This window comes from Pocillopora damicornis, chromosome 9 (genome assembly GCF_964200805.1).
Source record: "Pocillopora damicornis chromosome 9, jaPocDami1.2, whole genome shotgun sequence".
In the NCBI taxonomy this organism is placed as follows: Eukaryota; Metazoa; Cnidaria; class Anthozoa; order Scleractinia; family Pocilloporidae; genus Pocillopora; species Pocillopora damicornis.
Window position 1 is genome coordinate 17,038,541 of NC_142678.1, and position 18,447 is coordinate 17,056,987.

General features: G+C 39.2%; 2 protein-coding genes across 3 annotated transcripts; both read left to right on the top strand.

Moving 5' to 3' along the window:
- Positions 1 to 710: 710 nt before the first annotated feature.
- On the top strand, positions 711 to 6,656 carry LOC113686855 (uncharacterized). 2 transcript variants are annotated; one of them, XM_089181474.1, is made up of 4 exons: positions 748 to 950; positions 1,912 to 2,099; positions 2,943 to 3,187; positions 3,865 to 6,656. In XM_089181474.1, the coding sequence occupies exons 3-4, from the start codon at positions 3,079 to 3,081 to the stop codon at positions 6,537 to 6,539; spliced, it is 2,784 nt and encodes a 927-aa protein (XP_089037600.1). In that variant the 5' UTR covers positions 748 to 950; positions 1,912 to 2,099; positions 2,943 to 3,078; the 3' UTR covers positions 6,540 to 6,656. The 2 variants fall into 2 exon arrangements, with proteins under 2 accessions (XP_027060330.2, XP_089037600.1); XM_027204529.2 differs by lacking the exon at positions 1,912 to 2,099 and having other exon boundaries at positions 711 to 950.
- Positions 6,657 to 6,788: 132 nt separating this feature from the next.
- On the top strand, positions 6,789 to 18,352 carry LOC113686854 (uncharacterized). Its single transcript, XM_089181472.1, has 3 exons — positions 6,789 to 7,994; positions 14,897 to 15,011; positions 15,353 to 18,352. The coding sequence occupies exons 1-3, from the start codon at positions 7,965 to 7,967 to the stop codon at positions 18,172 to 18,174; spliced, it is 2,967 nt and encodes a 988-aa protein (XP_089037598.1). The 5' UTR covers positions 6,789 to 7,964; the 3' UTR covers positions 18,175 to 18,352.
- The last annotated feature ends 95 nt before the right edge of the window (positions 18,353 to 18,447 follow it).

Genomic DNA, 18,447 nt, shown 5'->3' on the forward strand with positions numbered 1-18,447 from the left:
ATAAGAGAAAATTAGCCAACGAGACTTTCTGCTCAAATGTACCAAGAACTTTTAATCAGTCTCACTGCTCAGGCGACTCACTGCTTAGGAAAAAAGCCTGTCAACAACAACATCCGTTAGGTAAATCGGCGCAGAAAAGTTACGGAGTATGTGCTATGCTTTTTCACTCTATTTGACGGATCATGCAATTTTGCAGCCGAGATATGACGTGTTAGTGCACACGTGGACTTACCCACCTTCCGTGGATTTTCGTGACGAACATATTTCGCAAGTGAAAGTAAACACAGTCTGACAAAAGCGACATCAAAATCCTTTTACGTTTGACCTGACTCCTATGTAAACAACGCTTATGATAAGTTTTTTAAAATGCGTGACGATCAGCGAACTCTTATGAGTAATCACAAGAATTAAGGAGTCTTAAAAAAAATGCAACCGATCATTGTTCTATATTCGAGTCTTGCACTGTAGATGTTTAGATGTTAATTCTTCGTGGCTTAAATAAACCTGGAATCTATCCTTTTATACGGGGGATGAAGTCATTCGAGGGCAAAGCGATGTAGAAAAAACGACGCCGCTATTTGCTTTGTTTTGCGACAGCAATAGCTGTAGTTTATTTAGGTGTGGAACAACTGATCATCTGTTGGCCTGTTTTAAGACAGTATGCAAATCAGCTCATGGTGAATGGAGGAATATGATAATGTCAACAAGCTAGTTGATTTAGTTTTAAAGAGCTGGGTGTTGATTGTTTTAAGACGTTACCATAGGGTGTTTAAATGCCGCCGCAGATCCAAACAATCTTCGTCCTCAGTATCTAAGATATCTGGAACACCTGGTCCGTTACTTCCAAATCGTAAAAAAACTGCTCGCTCGAAGCTAAAAATCATCCCAAATAATTTTGCTTCGACTAACTTCGACGATTTGAACTCCGAAGAACTGGCATGACTGTAAAGGTAACTGAGCTCAATTGGTATTCATTCATTAACTTTCTCAAAAGGAATAGAGTTTCAAGATTCTTATAGTGCTGTAGTAGGCTATTTCATGCAATATTTTGCTGAGTAACCTTGATCAGAGAGCTGCATAACTTACAATGCAACACTGTCAACATGTAAGGCGTCATCTCGTATTGAACCTTACGACTCCAAGCAGCAAACAGTTTGATCAGTATTGTGTTATAGTTAGGGCCCTTGAATACTTTTGTGATCCTAAGAAGTTGAGTTATTTCATTTTCATCGATCAGTTATCTCGGTGCTATGATAGGAAAATCTTGGTATCGAAATTGTTCACATGTGTGAAGAGTGGAGCAAGAAGAAATATGTGCAACTGCGTACAGGCCTCGCCTAATTGAATTGGACTCAATAGAAACAGATCGATAGCCAACTAGAGTGAGTTTTGATAAGTCAAGTGAAGCAACTTTATCAAAATCAGCTATCATTCTTCCTCATCACCCTTGTCGAGATTCGGGTGTATGTTTAGCAAGCCAATAAGCTTACAAATTTCCAACTTTCTAAACACATTCGTATGTAGCTAAAAGCAATATGCATCCGTTTATTATATACATTTGATGGCTATATCTAAGGCTAAATTAATTAAGAGTTATAAATGAAGTTGAGTCAACTTTTAACTTCACTTAACTTAACGCTGTACCTTATCTGACATGATTAACGAAAACAAATGGAAAAGAAAAATTGTCGAGATAAAATTTTATATTTCACCATAGAGTCAGCTGTACTGATTGCGTTCGACTTAAGCATCAACCAAAATTTTCTGATCACTATTCAACTGACTGTCTGGAGTTTTGAAGTGTAAAGTAAAAATTGTCAAGTCTTATTGCAGGTTTTTTTTCTCTTTTATCATCAGTTTTTCAGTGTTTACACTATACTACGTTCTAAGTTTGCAAACTTTATTTCACAGAAAGAGCTTCTTCCGAATGTCACTAAGATTCGGGATTGAAAACCTGTTGTGTGTAATATACTTGAAGCGAAGTTACTTCTTGACTGAATCACCATAATCTGGGTTTGCTGAATCACTAAAACGATACATTATATAGCTTAACCAGAGACATCTAGAACCCCAGTTTTAATAAAGCGAGGATTTTGGAGGTGAGATGAGGTATATAAAGTGTTTGCTTTACTTCTCTCAAAGTCGCTTGAGAATATTATTTCAGCATTGACGTTTGAACTGACGTAAAGTGTAAAATTGTCAGTACCTCAGTTTATATAAGTTATTATTTGCCCGACACTTAAATGCCTGTCATAGCACAGGCTGCCCAAGCTCCAGCTATGAGATGATCATCTAGCGAAATAACAGTCATGACGAAATTATAAGAGTTTGTATGGAAATATTTACGACCGCTCTTAGGAATAAATAATACAGTCAAATTCTCAATGAAAATACCTCACCCTGTTTTCACAATGCGTTACTTGTTATCTGACCGCTTACTTTGTTGAAAACCCATTTTAGCGAGTTATTTATTTCTAGGTTTACTACATAAGAGAAGACTCTCAAACAAACTCTCATAACTTCGCCATGACTCTTATTTCGCTGGTGCTTGGGCCGCCTGTGGTCATAGTAAATTTCATTATGCAAAAATGTAAGTTTACTTAGAGCGAAAATTTCGGACGTCACCGCTAGATTACTCAGTGACGTGCATACAGCACCAAAAAGCTTAGGCGAATCATCTGCAACATACAATAAGTATATGTAAACAAGCCTAGTCTGAGATCTCTACAGGCCCAAATAAAAAACAGCTGGAGTTGTCCATATAAAATCTCATACTATTCATTACTGTTTTGTTTATAATATATTTGCCGCATGCATGGCGAACGTTAAGAAACACTGTTTAGATTTGGGACCTGGAGGTTACTGATCCTCTAGTGCTGCAACTTAATTTTGCTAAGTATGACGTCTTAATTCTCTAACAGGACGATCTAATCCTTTTATAGGAAGTGTCCCCGAAAATAAATTCGTTTTGCTGACGTCATAGAATGAGAAAAGCTGGCATCAGTTGAAGTAGACTGGCTGAAATAACTGCTGTGCAACACACAACGCTATTCGCTCGAAATTTTAAGAATAACGAAGATGTTAATGAGAATGAAGAGAGCAATCATCCTTCCAATGCTGGTTCTCTTTGGATCATGTCTCTACATCGGAACATTTCTTTATCTCATTGTCATTGAAGAGTCCCAAGGTATGCTATATCAACATCTTTACTTAGTTTTGCATTGCGCGTTCTCAGTGAGAATAATTCCTTGTATAGCCGCTTTAGTTCACCGTCTATGATCGAATCGCGTCAAAAACGAAAACGGTTTCTTTGCTATAAACCGCACTCATAATTTCCTCTTCGGCACAAGTGTTCCTTCGCCAGTGGAACTGAAAGTATGAGGCAAAATCTTCGCGCAGACGGAGAAACGTGCGTCCTGCAATGCCTACGAATGGAGAGTTTTGAATCCACGCTCTTCGCCGTTAAGAAGTATGAGTCCAAACATGAGGCGGAGAAACAGACGTTCTGTAGCGCTACCAATGAGCGCGGACTAGCTTTGAAATGAATTCGAGATCAACGTCTAACACTTAATAATAATAACAATCATCATCATCATCATAAATTGAAGATAATAATTGCGATAATAGTTATAATAATAGTAGCTTTGATACTATGACTATTAATGAATAAATTGATGTAAACGAGCTGCCACTACCCCTAAATTCGTACCCAGACACTCGCAACAAAAGATGAGAGGGACTTAGCCTCAGAGGCCAAGTGTATGTTTATCTACTCCTTGTTCATAGTACTGTTTCCTTGTCGTGACTGCTAGTATAAGATTTATTGCCATAATTTACGTTTTTTAAATTGTCCTTGATTTATAGATATGGTTATGAACGAAAACAGAGGAAAAGAGTTTGATTTCTCTCCTTCGAATTTAAAAGAAGTTGGAATAAAGGCTATTGCTGACATTAAGTTAGCAGGAAATATTGCAAATCATAGAGAGCTGGTGACAAACGTGGACGGCCCTAATGATATCGTCATTCCAGATCGAACCGCATCTCAGACGAGTAAAGAGCCAGAACAAGCACGTCAACAGAAAAGAACACCCAGGGAATTACCTGCAAAGTTGATAGAAAGAAAGGCAAGCGTTCAAGTAAAAACCAAACTGCCTTCTGCAAGTAAACGTAAAGACCATAGGAACATAGAAGATTTATTACACTCTGTAAGCAATGACAAGTACTTTCCAGTCGATTCGATTTGCCCTTTTTTAGGATTAAAAATGGAACCGTATATTAAATTCAAAGACAGTTTCCACGAGAATGAACATTGCCTCCAACGACAGCCATCCTTAGATGAGTGCCAGAAGGCAGTAAGAGATTATAAAATAGAGACTCTTCCTATTGCAAGATGCGAGGAGCAAACTGAGAAAAACCTTTGCACGATTAGTGATAAATGGCGGTCAGATCGTAGTGTCAAAGTTAAGGTGCGCTGTGATGTTCGAAGATGCGGAGAGAATCCTATCTATGCTGTGAGCTTGAACCCTAAAACTGGGCATCTTGAAGACGAACATCATTGGCACAAATTTGTTTCCAAAGCAGATATCGAAGCCAATCTTCCATTCGTTGTTATTCAAATTTCCAAAAATGGCCTGAACTTTTGTTTTCTTCAATGTCTCAAAGACAATACCTCTCAGGTAATCAAAGCAATTCTAAATTTTCCTCCTGTTCTTGTTCGATCAAACTCTAATCAACCCAAAGCGCAGCCCCCAGCCTTAAACATTAACATGGTTGTTCTGAGTTCTACGTCTCGACCACATTTCTATCGATCATTACCCGAAACTGTCGCCGCACTACGAAATATGGTTTATGACAAATCAGAAACAGCATCCGCCTTAGATTTCGAACTCCTTCAGAGCCTGACGTCAGATACGGCACAAAATCTTCAAGCTCTTCTCTCAGGGCAAACCGACAGAGAAGCCCGTGTCCAAGGATTGACTCTGTTTTCAACATTGAAAGAGCTAGGATATCAAAACATATTCCAAACTGATCAATGCTGGTTGAGACATGACTATGAAAATATGGGAGAAAAAATTAAGATGGAATGGAGTCGTTGTGACCTTGGAATGACCCATGTAGCTTGCCAAGCGACTGACGAGCACAAAGTTAACAATAAACTCGAAGGAAATCACACGACTACGGCCTCATGTTTAAACGGCCATTACGTTTTCGACTACATCTTCGATTTCATATATAAATTTCAGCTTGCGTTAAGAGTTACTAAGACAAAAACACCTTTCTTTTCTCACACTTATCTGACCTTAACGAAAGACGAATTAGGAGTCAGAATAAGGCAACTGGACAAACAACTGTCGATGTTTCTACAGACCATGGCGCGTGAAGAAAATGCTGTGACTATTGTAACATCGGACCACGGCCCAACAGCAACTAAGTACTCAATGGATTCGATTGGAGGAAGATATGAAATGTATAATCCCCTTCTTTTCATTATTATACCCAAGCAATTATCTCTGAGACTTGGAAAAAAGCAAATGGAAGCCTTGATTAAGAATCAACATCGGCTAATATCTCACATCGATCTTCACGATACTCTTATTTCGATCGGTAAACTCGGAGACAATCAGCGCGGGTATAGTAAAGGACTTTTAGCAGAAATAGCCATCAATCGAACATGCGCAGATGTTGGTATCAGTGAAGAGGCCTTGTGCAAGTGTCGCGGTTGGGAAGAATGGTTCCCGAAGGATGACCCAAGATTCACTTGGATCGCCGAGTTTGCCCTTGGGGAGCTCAACAACGTACTTCAAGATGTGATGCAAAATTTCTCGTTGTTAAATGAGGGACATATCAAATGCCAGAGACTCATTGGTTACGCCATTGAAAAGATTCACCAAGGAAAAGACAAACGTTTTCTTTCACTGGATTTAGTTGCACATCCTGGAAGGCAGTTATTTGAAACCAAACTTTACCAACCAATGAACTTTTCTTTAGAAGCCGGCAACGCAAACTATCTGTTCCAAGGAAGTAGACAGTTGATGAAAGTACTTAGCTTTCGAAAAGGAGATCACCATCTAGACCTTACAGCTACTGCAAAGAGCGGACCAGCGATTAATCTATGTCTGCAAGATTTTCACCGATCGAGCAGCAAGATGCGAACGAAAAGAAATTCTAGAGGAGCAGGTACAAAGTATGACGGAAACATTTTGCGAATAGCACATTATTCCAAACACTTTGGAGCTAGTCCACGAATTCGAGTACTTGAAAGGCGGGAGAAATGTCTCTTTCTCGTCACGAGAACGCATTTTAATCAAACGGTGGCGTTAGAAGTCTTGAACAGCTGTGTTGACAGGACTTTTGTGGTTAAAGTTGATATATCGAATCAAAAGGAACATGTGCATCTGACGAAAAAGCTTCCAATGCTAGTTCAACTAGCTCCAGGGACTTTTCGTTTTTTATTCAGTGCTTATATAATGGAAAGGGCCATGATTCTCAAGCCAAAAATTGCCTTTAAAGTTGTCAAGGTCAATGTTAAAGGCGAGTAACTGTCTAGTAATCTGGAATAGAAAGTGGTTTCTTTTCCACAGAAATAGTTTTGGTTTTAACTATTTAGTCACTCTGACTAAATTTTACTGGCTAAAGGGAGTAAGTTTCTAAAGAAACTGCGGTGCTGCGTTGATCGGTGTTACAACCAGATAATTTGCTTTTATCTACGGAGTTAATAATGTTAACTGGCCATCGCATAAAGCTTCTAAAGCTGAGGCTTCGAACATTAGCCCTTAATAATAGCGACCAATGGCTAGCGCTTGAAATATCAGCATTATAGACTCTGCAGTGGCCAATTTACATTATCAACTCCGTTGATGGGGCCAAATTATTGATGTACTCCCTATGCCTTCCTTGCCTTCTTCTGGTTTGGTTTTTCGTTTCCGTCACCTTGGTGAACTAAATGGTTCGGCCCTTTGTTTCTGATAATGACTTCAACTCAGCTTGTCCAAACGTCAGTCTTAGCACTGAGCTAATACCGACAACAGTCCCTTTCAGGACTATACATCACCGGAAAATTTGACTTATCGATCATTTGCCTAGATCGCCGCTTAGTGTAACCGCCAGAAAGTGACTCGCGTTTTATTAATTGAAATCAGTACCTAGAAAAAATAACAAAAGTTCTCAGTCGTTTGCGTCATCAAATGCGCATTTTACCTGACTTATGTGCAAGTGCATGGTCGATTTCCAGCCTGTAGTGCTTTACGGCATCCCATTAAAAAGGAAGGGGGGTCGTTGATCCGTTTCACCTTAATTATGATAAGCATCGAAAAGTTGTTGTTCGGATCGACTTACGTGAAGTGGCCTTTTATTTTCACAAGCATCGTTGAAAAGAAATGAACTTGAGAGACTGCTTTGGGAGGTAGTCTGGTTTTATTTTCACGAGGTCTAAATCTCAGATACCCAGCAAGAAAGCACTGGAATAAGAGATATTTCTCACCTTTAAACCAAATAGGACTACTAAACGAATGTGACACAAAATTACTAAAATTTTCGTTGAGTGAATTGTTCCAACAGTAAAGTAGCATTAAATTATTTCTATTTACATAACCAATGAATTATAAATATCAAGAAATTGTGGATCCTTTCACTAAGTTAGAAACAAGATAAAGAATTGGAATGGTACCTGCCTTAAACCTGTTATCTCAATTGTTAAAAAAACGAACCCTGCACACGGATTTGGCGGGTAATAAAAATTAGGAAAACACAAAAATTTCTTTTTCGAAAATTGAAAAGATACAACATCACCTTGATTTAAGCTTCGTGTGAGGCAACAAAAACCTAACGTTAAAAACGTTCGGCTTAAGGAATGAAGCGCACTACATTACTGGTTTCTTAAATGTTTCCATAAAGAAAACTTCAATTTTACTGGAGTATTAGTGCTTTGATAACGATTCTGGCGTGAGCGAGCGAGGTTGCACGGGATGTCTGTTCTTGTTCTACGAAGCAGAAAGGTATGTCTTACTTTAGAAGCTTATTGCAAATTTAGATTTTGATTGAGTGATAGTAAACAATATTAAAGCGTTTTCTCTGCTGGAATAGCTTGACCGACACATGTATTGCACCAGAAACTGGAAAGGCGCACTGAAGAATTTCATGAAATAATTCTGTTAATTTCAAAAGAAATTTAAGAGAGTGTCTCTGTAAGAGCGGTCCGGTCGATTTTGCTTGAGACACGGATTTTGCTCGTTTCTCGTGTGTTGTAAGACATTCATGTACCTATACTAAAACCACAATCAGTTTGATCGGATCTCTTTATTTTTCAGAGTTTTACGGAAATTAAATTTCACTCGAGCGAAGGCTTCTTGTGACACTTTTCAAGACTTTAATTTCATACAACTTTAGAGGACAATTTACAAAAAACTACGGAACTCAGCAAAAAACGAATACCACAGCCATGTATATTAACTCTATCTTATCTATCGAGGCGACTTTCGTAAACATCACGTGTCAATCAAGGAAACAGGAAGACTTGAATGACACCTTATCGGTTCGCCTAAATCAAACACGCCAAAACCGATCAAATTCAAGGTAAATTTTTGAAAAAGTGAGGCGTTCTTAACTGATCCAACTAACATAGCTAGGAAGTAGGTGCCATAGAAAAGGTAACTACAGAAAAAAACTTTGCGGCCCGACCTTTACGAGAACTTTATAACTCCGTGAACTTACCTAATTTTCGGCAATCTCCAAGTTTGGCCGCCATTTTGAGGGACTTGTCAACATGAAGCGTATCCGATATAAATCAAGCAGGTTAATCTAAAACCGTCAGAAATATATAAGAAAGCAATTCAAATGAACTTTACTTTCAATTCAAGCGGCAAAATTTGAAATTGTTTGTTAAACTTACCATCCCCATGCGACCATTTATTCCAACAATACAAACACTGCAACTTTCTGAATTCCCCTCGTCGATTCCACCGCAAGAAATAACTTGTGCCACCCAAGCTTCGACTCGAATGTGAAGTACGAATCAAATAACTTAACTGCTTCATCTTCGCGGCAATATCGCGCTAGTATTTTGATTTTCCGATCGACAAGAACGGCGATCAAGAATCGATCGGTTGTTTACCTCGTAAACGTGACCGCTGACCAGCTGCTGAGTGAAAACAGTACGGTTCAGTGGCGAGGAGCGGGGTGAGGGGTGGATGCGGGCAGATTATCAGAGGGTTTTTGGGAACATTCGATAAACATTAGGATTTTCAGTCTTAATGCGAAGGCATACTTCGTGTTGCAGACAACTTTTGTTTTACTTAGTATTCTTTTTTATTTCAAATACACTTCGTTCCAAATAGGACTAGCATCAGTTCATAGATTTAAAAACAAATCTTTACCAGGTAAATAAATGTGTTTAGATAATCGAGATAACCATTGAACCTCTTGTAGCGTGGAGCGGCGAAGACGCGAGATACGCGTCTCGCGTCTTGCGGATTCACCATGCTCACAGGATGCGCGTGACCTCACTATCTTTAAGAAAAATAAGAGACTACTCGAAGTCTGTACTCCGTTCAACCATTTTATAAGAGTGACGCGAGTCTTTCAATTGAATGAGAAAGTCACAAACCCATTCTTTACCTCACGAGCGTAACCACTGACCACTCACGAATTACAGTAGGCTTCTCCTTTGACGCGGAAATTGAAATCGTATCGAATATACAAAGTTATAATGAGTTCCTTTAGATCTCCCGAACTTGTATCGCATTGGAAACAATTACAAGTACAGGAAGAAGTCGTTCACAAGCGAGACGTTCATTATGTCTCAGGACTGCTTTTTGAATAGCAAAGTTGGAAAAAACTTTGGTTCATCGTGTGGCTTAAGTGGTTTGGTACGACTGTCTGGATGCAACGACGAAGTAAAACATCATTTGATAAGCTGCCACCAGTCTAAAGAGGTTTTTGAGTGAAAATGAGCTAATCTTGGCAAGGATTGGCCTATTTCACCTCACTCAGGAGGATAAACAAAAAAATGTGGATTTGCTGTAGGCATCGCTACACTCTGGGGAAGTTTTGGAGAAGTGCAAAGGTAACACGTCAGAATCCTGATCATGATGGTGTCAGGAAGCGTATCCAAGGCAGAGATGTATTTACCTTGCATATGACTCAGGACGTTCAAAAGCTGTTTGGAGTTATTATTCCAGTTGAATCAGGTGCTCTTCAGTAACATTTTCTGTTATCTATTTTTGTCACGTGACATATCTGCTCGAAAAGAGAAGAAATTCTTTATTAGATGAAGGGTACTTAAGTACACATCACTTTGAAAAAAAATAGGTCTATGTGTAAGTGCTTTTCATCACAGATTGAAATATATACAAAGTTGCTCGGTTGATAATCAATAATGTTTTTGTAGAAGATCAAATCACCTGACAACTCATGCGTACGGTTCACAATTATTTGCGGTCAGTTTTCCTCAGTTTGTATGATTCTCATTAACCGATATGATTAAATTTGCAGACTAAAACACCCCTTATTTGATTAAGAATAATAAAAGTAAACAGTGCATGTCGGTTTTTAATTCCTGATGGATGCTACTGGGCTTTACTTTAACTGAGAAATTTGCAATCGCTTACCTCAGCTCACTGTGTCCCATGCCGTAAGAAGCACAAGAAAAAAGTTGATGATAGTGAGTCTTGGCTGAGACAAGAAGAATCAGAGAAGAATCTACGGTCCCCAGAAACGCCACTTTTAAACACGAGACAACTAAGGTAAATTGAATGAAATGTTATTTGTTTTATTTAAAACTATCGTTCAGATTACAAGATACGCGAAAAACTCTCCCCACCGATTTTTTCCTACATTCTGTTAATCAAAAGTTTCAATAATTATAAAGGCTTTCTTGTTGATCGTCTTAATAGTAACAGTTTCCAGGATCCAAGGGGAGCAAAAGAGAGAACAATTTTCTGTGTAGCTAGGTAAGGCGACATGGCGGCTTTATACTTCTTCCGGCGTGATAACGATAATGATGACAACAATGGGCAAAAAGCACCTTCCGCTAATGATGACGATTATCATAGTTATTAACAATTTTCAGTTATAGTCCTGAAAAAAATCTCAAGGGGTCCTTTGAACCATCCTCTTAATCTCGCCAGAAATCAAAGTTGCCTAAACTCATTCTAAGGTTCGTGCGATTTTACGACGAATTTTCAATTCCGGTGTGTTGCACGCGCGACTTTTGATAGAAAAAACCTGCACGCGCCATAACTTAAAAGAACGTGTCAGCGGAATGAATCAAATCTCTATCACTTTGTATACATTCTTGGGAACAGAAAAAATTACTTAGAGCAAACATTCTAAGTATAGTGTTCATTCCGTGCAATGGGGCATAAATAAAAGGTTCTGGTGGAAAAGACATTTTATTTTATACCACTGATGACAAGCAAAAAGGTTATATGGGTGCCCCGGTTAAAAATATATTGATAACTCTATTAATTAATATCAGTTCTAATTTAAAGAAGAAAGCTATGAGAATAAAATAAAAATTGTCTGTACCTCGAAGCATGCCTTCACTGTTTAGACTGATAGTCCTAAAGCTTTTTGAGCATGCATTCGAATATCTTATGACGATAAGCCCGCCAACCACCCCACCCCGCGCTATGTTATTTTTACTTAGCGGCTGATCAGAGGTCACGTTTACGAGGTAAACAAACCGATCTATTCCTGATTACCGTTCTTGTCGATCCGAAAATCAAAATACCAGCGTGATATTGCCGCGAAGATGAAGCAGTTATGTTACTTGATTCGTACTTCATATTTGAGTCAAAGCTTGGGTGGCACAGGTTATTTCTTGCGGTGGAATCGACGAGGGGAATTCGAACACTAGTTGAAGTGTTTGAATTGTTGAAAGAAATGGTCGCATGAGGATTGTAAGTTTAACGAACAATTTCAAATTTTGCCGCTTGAATTGAAAATTAAGTTCATTTGAATTGCTTTCGTATGTATTTCTGACGGTTTTAGATCTACCTGCTTGATTTATATCGGTTACGCTTCATGTTGACAAGTCCCTCAAAATGGCGGCCAAACTTGGAGATTGCCGAAAATTAGGTAAGTTCACGGAGTTATAAAGTTCTCGTAAAGGTCGGGCCGCAAAGTTTTTTTCTGTAGTTACCTTTTCTATGGCACCTACTTCCTAGCTATGTTAGTTGGATCAGTTAAGAACGCCTCACTTTTTCAAAAATTTACCTTGAATTTGATCGGTTTTGGCGTGTTTGATTTAGGCGAACCGATAAGGTGTCATTCAAGTCTTCCTGTTTCCTTGATTGACACGTGATGTTTACGAAAGTCGCCTCGATAGATAAGATAGAGTTAATATACATGGCTGTGGTATTCGTTTTTTGCTGAGTTCCGTAGTTTTTTGTAAATTGTCCTCTAAAGTTGTATGAAATTAAAGTCTTGAAAAGTGTCACAAGAAGCCTTCGCTCGAGTGAAATTTAATTTCCGTAAAACTCTGAAAAATAAAGAGATCCGATCAAACTGATTGTGGTTTTAGTATAGGTACATGAATGTCTTACAACACACGAGAAACGAGCAAAATCCGTGTCTCAAGCAAAATCGACCGGACCGCTCTTACAGAGACACTCTCTTAACTTTGATTCGAAGACACTGAATTTTAGAGAGAAACGTTCTAAGTGTTTGATCGTTTCGACAAACATATTATACAATGACAGAAGGAATATTCGAGCAAAAGGTGACAATTTTCAGAGCTCTCTGTTTACGAGAGCGAAGGCGACCTTTATGTTTTTGTAGTCATGGATTTATTGCCATGGTACTTCTACGTCGTTTGAATATTCAGAAAAACAGCTGCACAAATGTTAACTAAGCGTTTGCTAATTTTTTTACAAAGGGCTTTATTAGAATAATTCTACATTCTCTTTGACATTCCTTGTCATGGAACAATGATTATATGTAACAAACACCAGTCCATTTTAGTGATGGTTATTATTAGAACATCAGATACAACGCCTTTCTTTGACTGTCACGAGACGTAAGGCACTTTCCTATCATGTTATCAAAACTGAAGCATTCTTTCCACACCATCGTGCCAATCACTCTCGTTTTCCCTAACCCTAGTGTTCAGACGATCAGAACAATTGTATATAAACCAGCAAATGATCCCAGACGACTGTGTACGATCGGAACGACCACGGTCGCGTCGACCCTTATCGGGACGACTACGATGGGGTCGACCGCGATCCGTTCGACTACGATCGGGGCGATCACGATGACAATGACCACGATCGCGACAACGACGATTGCGACAGCTATGATCGGAACGAACTCGATCAGAAAGACTGCGATTGCGACCATCACTTTCACAACGACGACATGTATGTCCCAAAAACCGAAAAAAGGTGCCTTCAACATCGCATGGCTTAAGTAGATTTCGACATCATACGATATCATCTTAAGGAGTGTGAACAGCATAAACAAACTAAAAGATTTGGCCTGGCAGAAGTTTACAATTTCGTAGCTTAAATTGGACAACGAAATACTGAAATCATACATTTTGCTTTAATTTCCTAAGCAAGTGATCTTTCGAATCCAACGAACACGTTTGCTCATACTTAGAAATCATTCCTCAGTTGGAAACTAGTTTGACAGAATGTGTGATGCTTGATTCAAATTAAAAAATTGCTTCCCCTTTGACAAATATTTTAAGCCTCCTGATTGATCGAGTACTCCCTGACCGTTTGACTTAAAATCAAAACTATAATAAAATTCTCGACTGGCCATCACCACCCCGACTTGAGCACTAATAGAAGAGTGTACGCGTCATGCTTGTAATTGGACAGTGTAATAGGACAGTTGAAACGTCATGCCTGTGTAAATGGACGGTACGCGTCATGTGTGTTGTCGTGCACTTCGCTGAATTAACTGTTTTTTATGAAAAAGTGTAAGCGATGTCTTGTTTATTTCTCAAATTTTTCATAGTTTTTATTAGCTGGTAACGGGACTTCGAATCGTCCAATTCTGTCTGAAATCATACTCGTGATTAGTAGATCTGACTCCCACTTCTCGGTCGTCCGATTTGGATAATCACTCGTAAGATAACGGACCGAATTGGACTCCACTCGGTTCTATTACCATTAGTAATCAAGCTGGTTGACCAGCTGACCTCGTGGGACCGCCTGACGGAATTTAGAGTCAGACCGCATCTTTAATACCCGGTTTAAATGACCTCAACGGTTTGGTCCACCTGGCCGCATGACTATCTACAAACCAATCAACTGACAGACGGACCACCAGACAGATGGACCTGGACTGATAAAACAGATGGATAAATCCAAATTCAGATTCCAATACCAGTTGTGATGAGACATACAGACAGATATTGACATATAAGTTTAACAGGCAGCATAGATGGAATACGGATGCGGGATCGAACGGACGGAAAGAAATGCAAAAGGGAGTAAGTTTCTGAAGCAGCTGTGGTGCTGCGTCGATGGGAGAGTATAACAGGGTAATTTAGTTTTACCAACTGAGTTGATAGCGTAAATTGGCCACCTTAAAGAGTTTAATTTAAAAGTTGACATTTCGAGCATTAGCCCTTCGTCTAGGTGATTGTTTCGAATGTTTCGCTCTGACAAAGGGCCATTGTTCGAAACGTCAGCTTTTAAACTCTTTACGGTGGCCAATTTACGTTATCAACTCAGTTGTTAATACTAAATTACCGGAAAGACAAATAGACAGACTAAACAGATAAGAGAGATATTTTACAACCAGTCCATCAATCAATGGTGAGTTGGTGAGGTAGCTGAATAAACAATTCAGCTCTTTTATTACGTAAGTCTTAGCCCTAGTCCTAGTCTTAGTCGATAGCCCAGGTCTGTGAATTCCATTTTGACAAATTTCTCTTTCCCAACAGGCTTTCTTTCTGCTTGTAGCTGCCGCGGCTCTTGGACTTTACTTTTGGACTACAAGAACACAAATGAGACATTTTGCTTTGTTTGCAGCAGACATTGACAGTACCATTCTAAAAGGTAATTTAAATAAAATTCAGAATAAACATGACTTCTAAGCGCCTCGTTCAGAATCAAACATAACTATAAATGGAAACAACTGTAAAAATACATGAATAAACAAGATCGCAAGAATTTCACTTAACAAAACTGCCATCGGAGCTTGCATGCTTTTATCTTTCACACGAAATAATCAACAGGTTATGGATTTTAAATTTGCCCAATATAGCCTCCTGGTCATCGAGGTGCTCAGTTGTTTGTCGATCATTTTCAGAAAATAACCACGTATGATAAATTTAAACAAACTCTTGATGTATAAATTTAGTTGTCCACTGAGAAATACATGTTTTCTTCGACAAAAGGTGCATCTGCAGATGACACAACATTTTCTTCTCAGTTACCACTACCAACCACTGCTCCCAAACTTAAAAGTGTCACGACGAGCACTGAAAATTGGTGGGATGAAGTGGAGGGAGAAAGCATAACTGAAAGCGCTAAGAACACTGTGATGCAGGGACCTACTGGGAATATTTCTGAGGATATGTCACATGAGATGGACAATGAAACTAACAGTTTCGATCAGCTTTGGGATTCTGCGTCTGAAAGCGAGCCACTTCCCAGAAAGAACACCGAGAAATTTTTACCTTCTTTCACCGATGTTCTGAAGGAATCTTTGAGGGAAATATCTCCATCTTCTAACATCGGGAATGCCAGTAATAAACATGATGTGCCTAGCAAGTCGCAAACGATAGATGGCCGCAATCGTGTGGTTAGCGAAAGAGCTAACGTCTTTGAGACATTGTTTGAAGAAGACCGGGAAGATCCAGGGGAGTTTCCGATAGGGACGGCTTGTCCATATATGGGTGTGAGAAAATTTAAACGCACAAAACAGCAGATGAAACAGAAAGAGAACGTATCATGCGTTGCACACGTATCGACGGATGAGGACTGTCAAATGGCAAATAAAGAATATAGAAATCACCAAAAAATTCCTCAGAGCAATGAAGGGCCTGAGAAAGATATTTGCTCAATTGAAGAAACATGGCGAGCAAGTCCCGAAAGTAAGCTAACAATTCAATGTGACCTATCAATTTGCAAGGGACATCCCGTGAGCGTCACGGGAATTCACCCGTTGGAGGGCGTGGTGGACAAAGAGAAAGAGGGATATACGTTTAACAATTCCACGGCTCTTGAAAGATTTCTGGGACACTTTGTAATCGTGAACACGTTACGCAAATTTAGCTTCTGCTTTCTTCGATGCAAAACAGGGCGTAAGAAATACGCCCAGCAAATCCTGATGTTTCCTCCGTTATTAGATATAGAGGACTCAGAATTTCTACCAGATAAGAAAGACCCCAGTCTAATAAACATCAACATCGTAATGCTGGATTCAGTATCGCGCGCACATTTTTATCGTTCGCTGCCTAAAACAGTCAGCACGCTACGAAACATTGTTTACAACAAGTCAATAAACGCAACGGTGCTAGACTTCGAGTTATTGCAAAGTTCAGCGCCGTTCACCTTTCACAATATCAGAGCCTTTATGTCTGGGAAAAGCGATTTCAACTACATCGAGCATTCAAATGGCACATACCAAATAGAAGTGCTGTATAAGAAGATGAAGAACCAAGGTTATTACACTCTCTTGCAAGAGGATAGCTGCTGGTTTGACGAGTGGGGATCCTTATTCACCAACAATATATTTCAAAACAAGACACCTCACAGTCGAAAGGAATTCCAAAATCGCTGGAGCGGATTTCAGGATGTGGTAAACGGTTATCATGTGGATGACTACGGCCTTTCGTATTCATCATGTGACGTTTTCAAACAGTACAATGTAACTAATCAATTTAATCGGCCGCTCAAAATTTGCTTCGGGGGTAAAGTGTATTCCGAGCTTTTCTTGGATTATTCCCTTAGTGTCTTTCAAGGATATATTGATTCCGGTAAAAGACAACCAATATTTGCCTATACACATCTGAATGCCGGACATGAAGTAACTGGAACCCGCATAAGACAAATTGATTACGCTGTATCAGGGTATTTACACGCTATAGCGCACGAAGAAGACACTCTGACACTTGTTTTCTCCGATCACGGACCAAAAACCACGAAGTTCTCGTTCCAAACAATGGAGGGGCGAGGAGAGATTTACGATTCGTTGCTATTTGCTATAGTTCCAGAAAACGTGGCTAATATTCTAGGATTACGACGCATGCGTGCGATGATCACAAACCAGAAGCGTCTTCTAACAACTTTGGATCTTCACAACACAGTGATGTCGATCGGAGATTCTGAAAGGTCGACTTCCGATTCTTACTCAAAGGAAGGTCTCTTCTCAGAAATACCAGCCAATCGTACGTGCGCTGATCTACCGATCAAACCTTCAGCTGTTTGCAAGTGCGAGGGCTGGGACCAAAAGTTTCCTGATAATGACCCTCAATTTATATTCCTCGCCGAATTTGGTTTGGGACTACTTAACAATAAAATTCAGGATGATTATCTCACAACTCCCGATGCTGCCGGGGGGTTTGGAAAATGCCAACGTTTAGTTGGACATCGTTTTGAAAAAATACGCAGGAGGAAGGTTGGTGAAGAGTATTTTTTGACTATGGATCTAATTGTACTACCAGGGAAGGAGATATTTGAAATTTTATTGAGATACCCTTTAGGAGTCTTAGCAGAAAGGCGGAAGACTTTTCCCGCTCTAATGGGAAAGCGGAGAGTGAGTATATATCGCAAATACGAGAAATGCCTCGATGAACATGTCAAGGTGCAATTATGTGTTTGCGATTCGCATCACTATGGAAGAAACATAAGCAATAATAATGCGTGGAAATGGTTCGAGGTTAGAACCGGATCAGACGTATTGGAAACCGTGTTTAGAGCAAATAGTTTTGGTACAAACTCTGAAGTCAAAGACTTAAGTGAGTCGTGCTTGTTATTAGTAACACGGAAACGTAAAAACCTTAGCGTAGCCTTCGAAGTAGCGAACGCTTGCAAGAGGCGAAGGTACAAAGTCAGAATTACAGGGAGAGGAAACGGAAAAACCTTATTAACAAGAAAACTGCCTTTCTCTATCATGCTGGAACCAAACACAGTGCACTTTGCACTGAGCGTTCATTACGTGGAAAAACCTTACGGTTTTTACCTAAAGACATCATTTGTGGGTTATAATGTTTGACATTAGTCTGTCAGCTTATAGACCAGAAACATTAATTTAAACTTAATTCGAAAACTCATTTATTTGATAAATCAACAAAATGAAACTTTTTAAATGTTATTACCTTTGTCTAATGTTTTAAGTGTACTGTAAATAGAGCCTAAGGGACTGTAAATATATTCTATCTGTGTGATTCAAATCGATTGCTTTTTCACCTTCTACCTTTAGCTTAAACCATTTGAGTTTCATTTTATTTTTAAATTGCGTCGCTTAATTGGCTTTGTTCCTGTTATT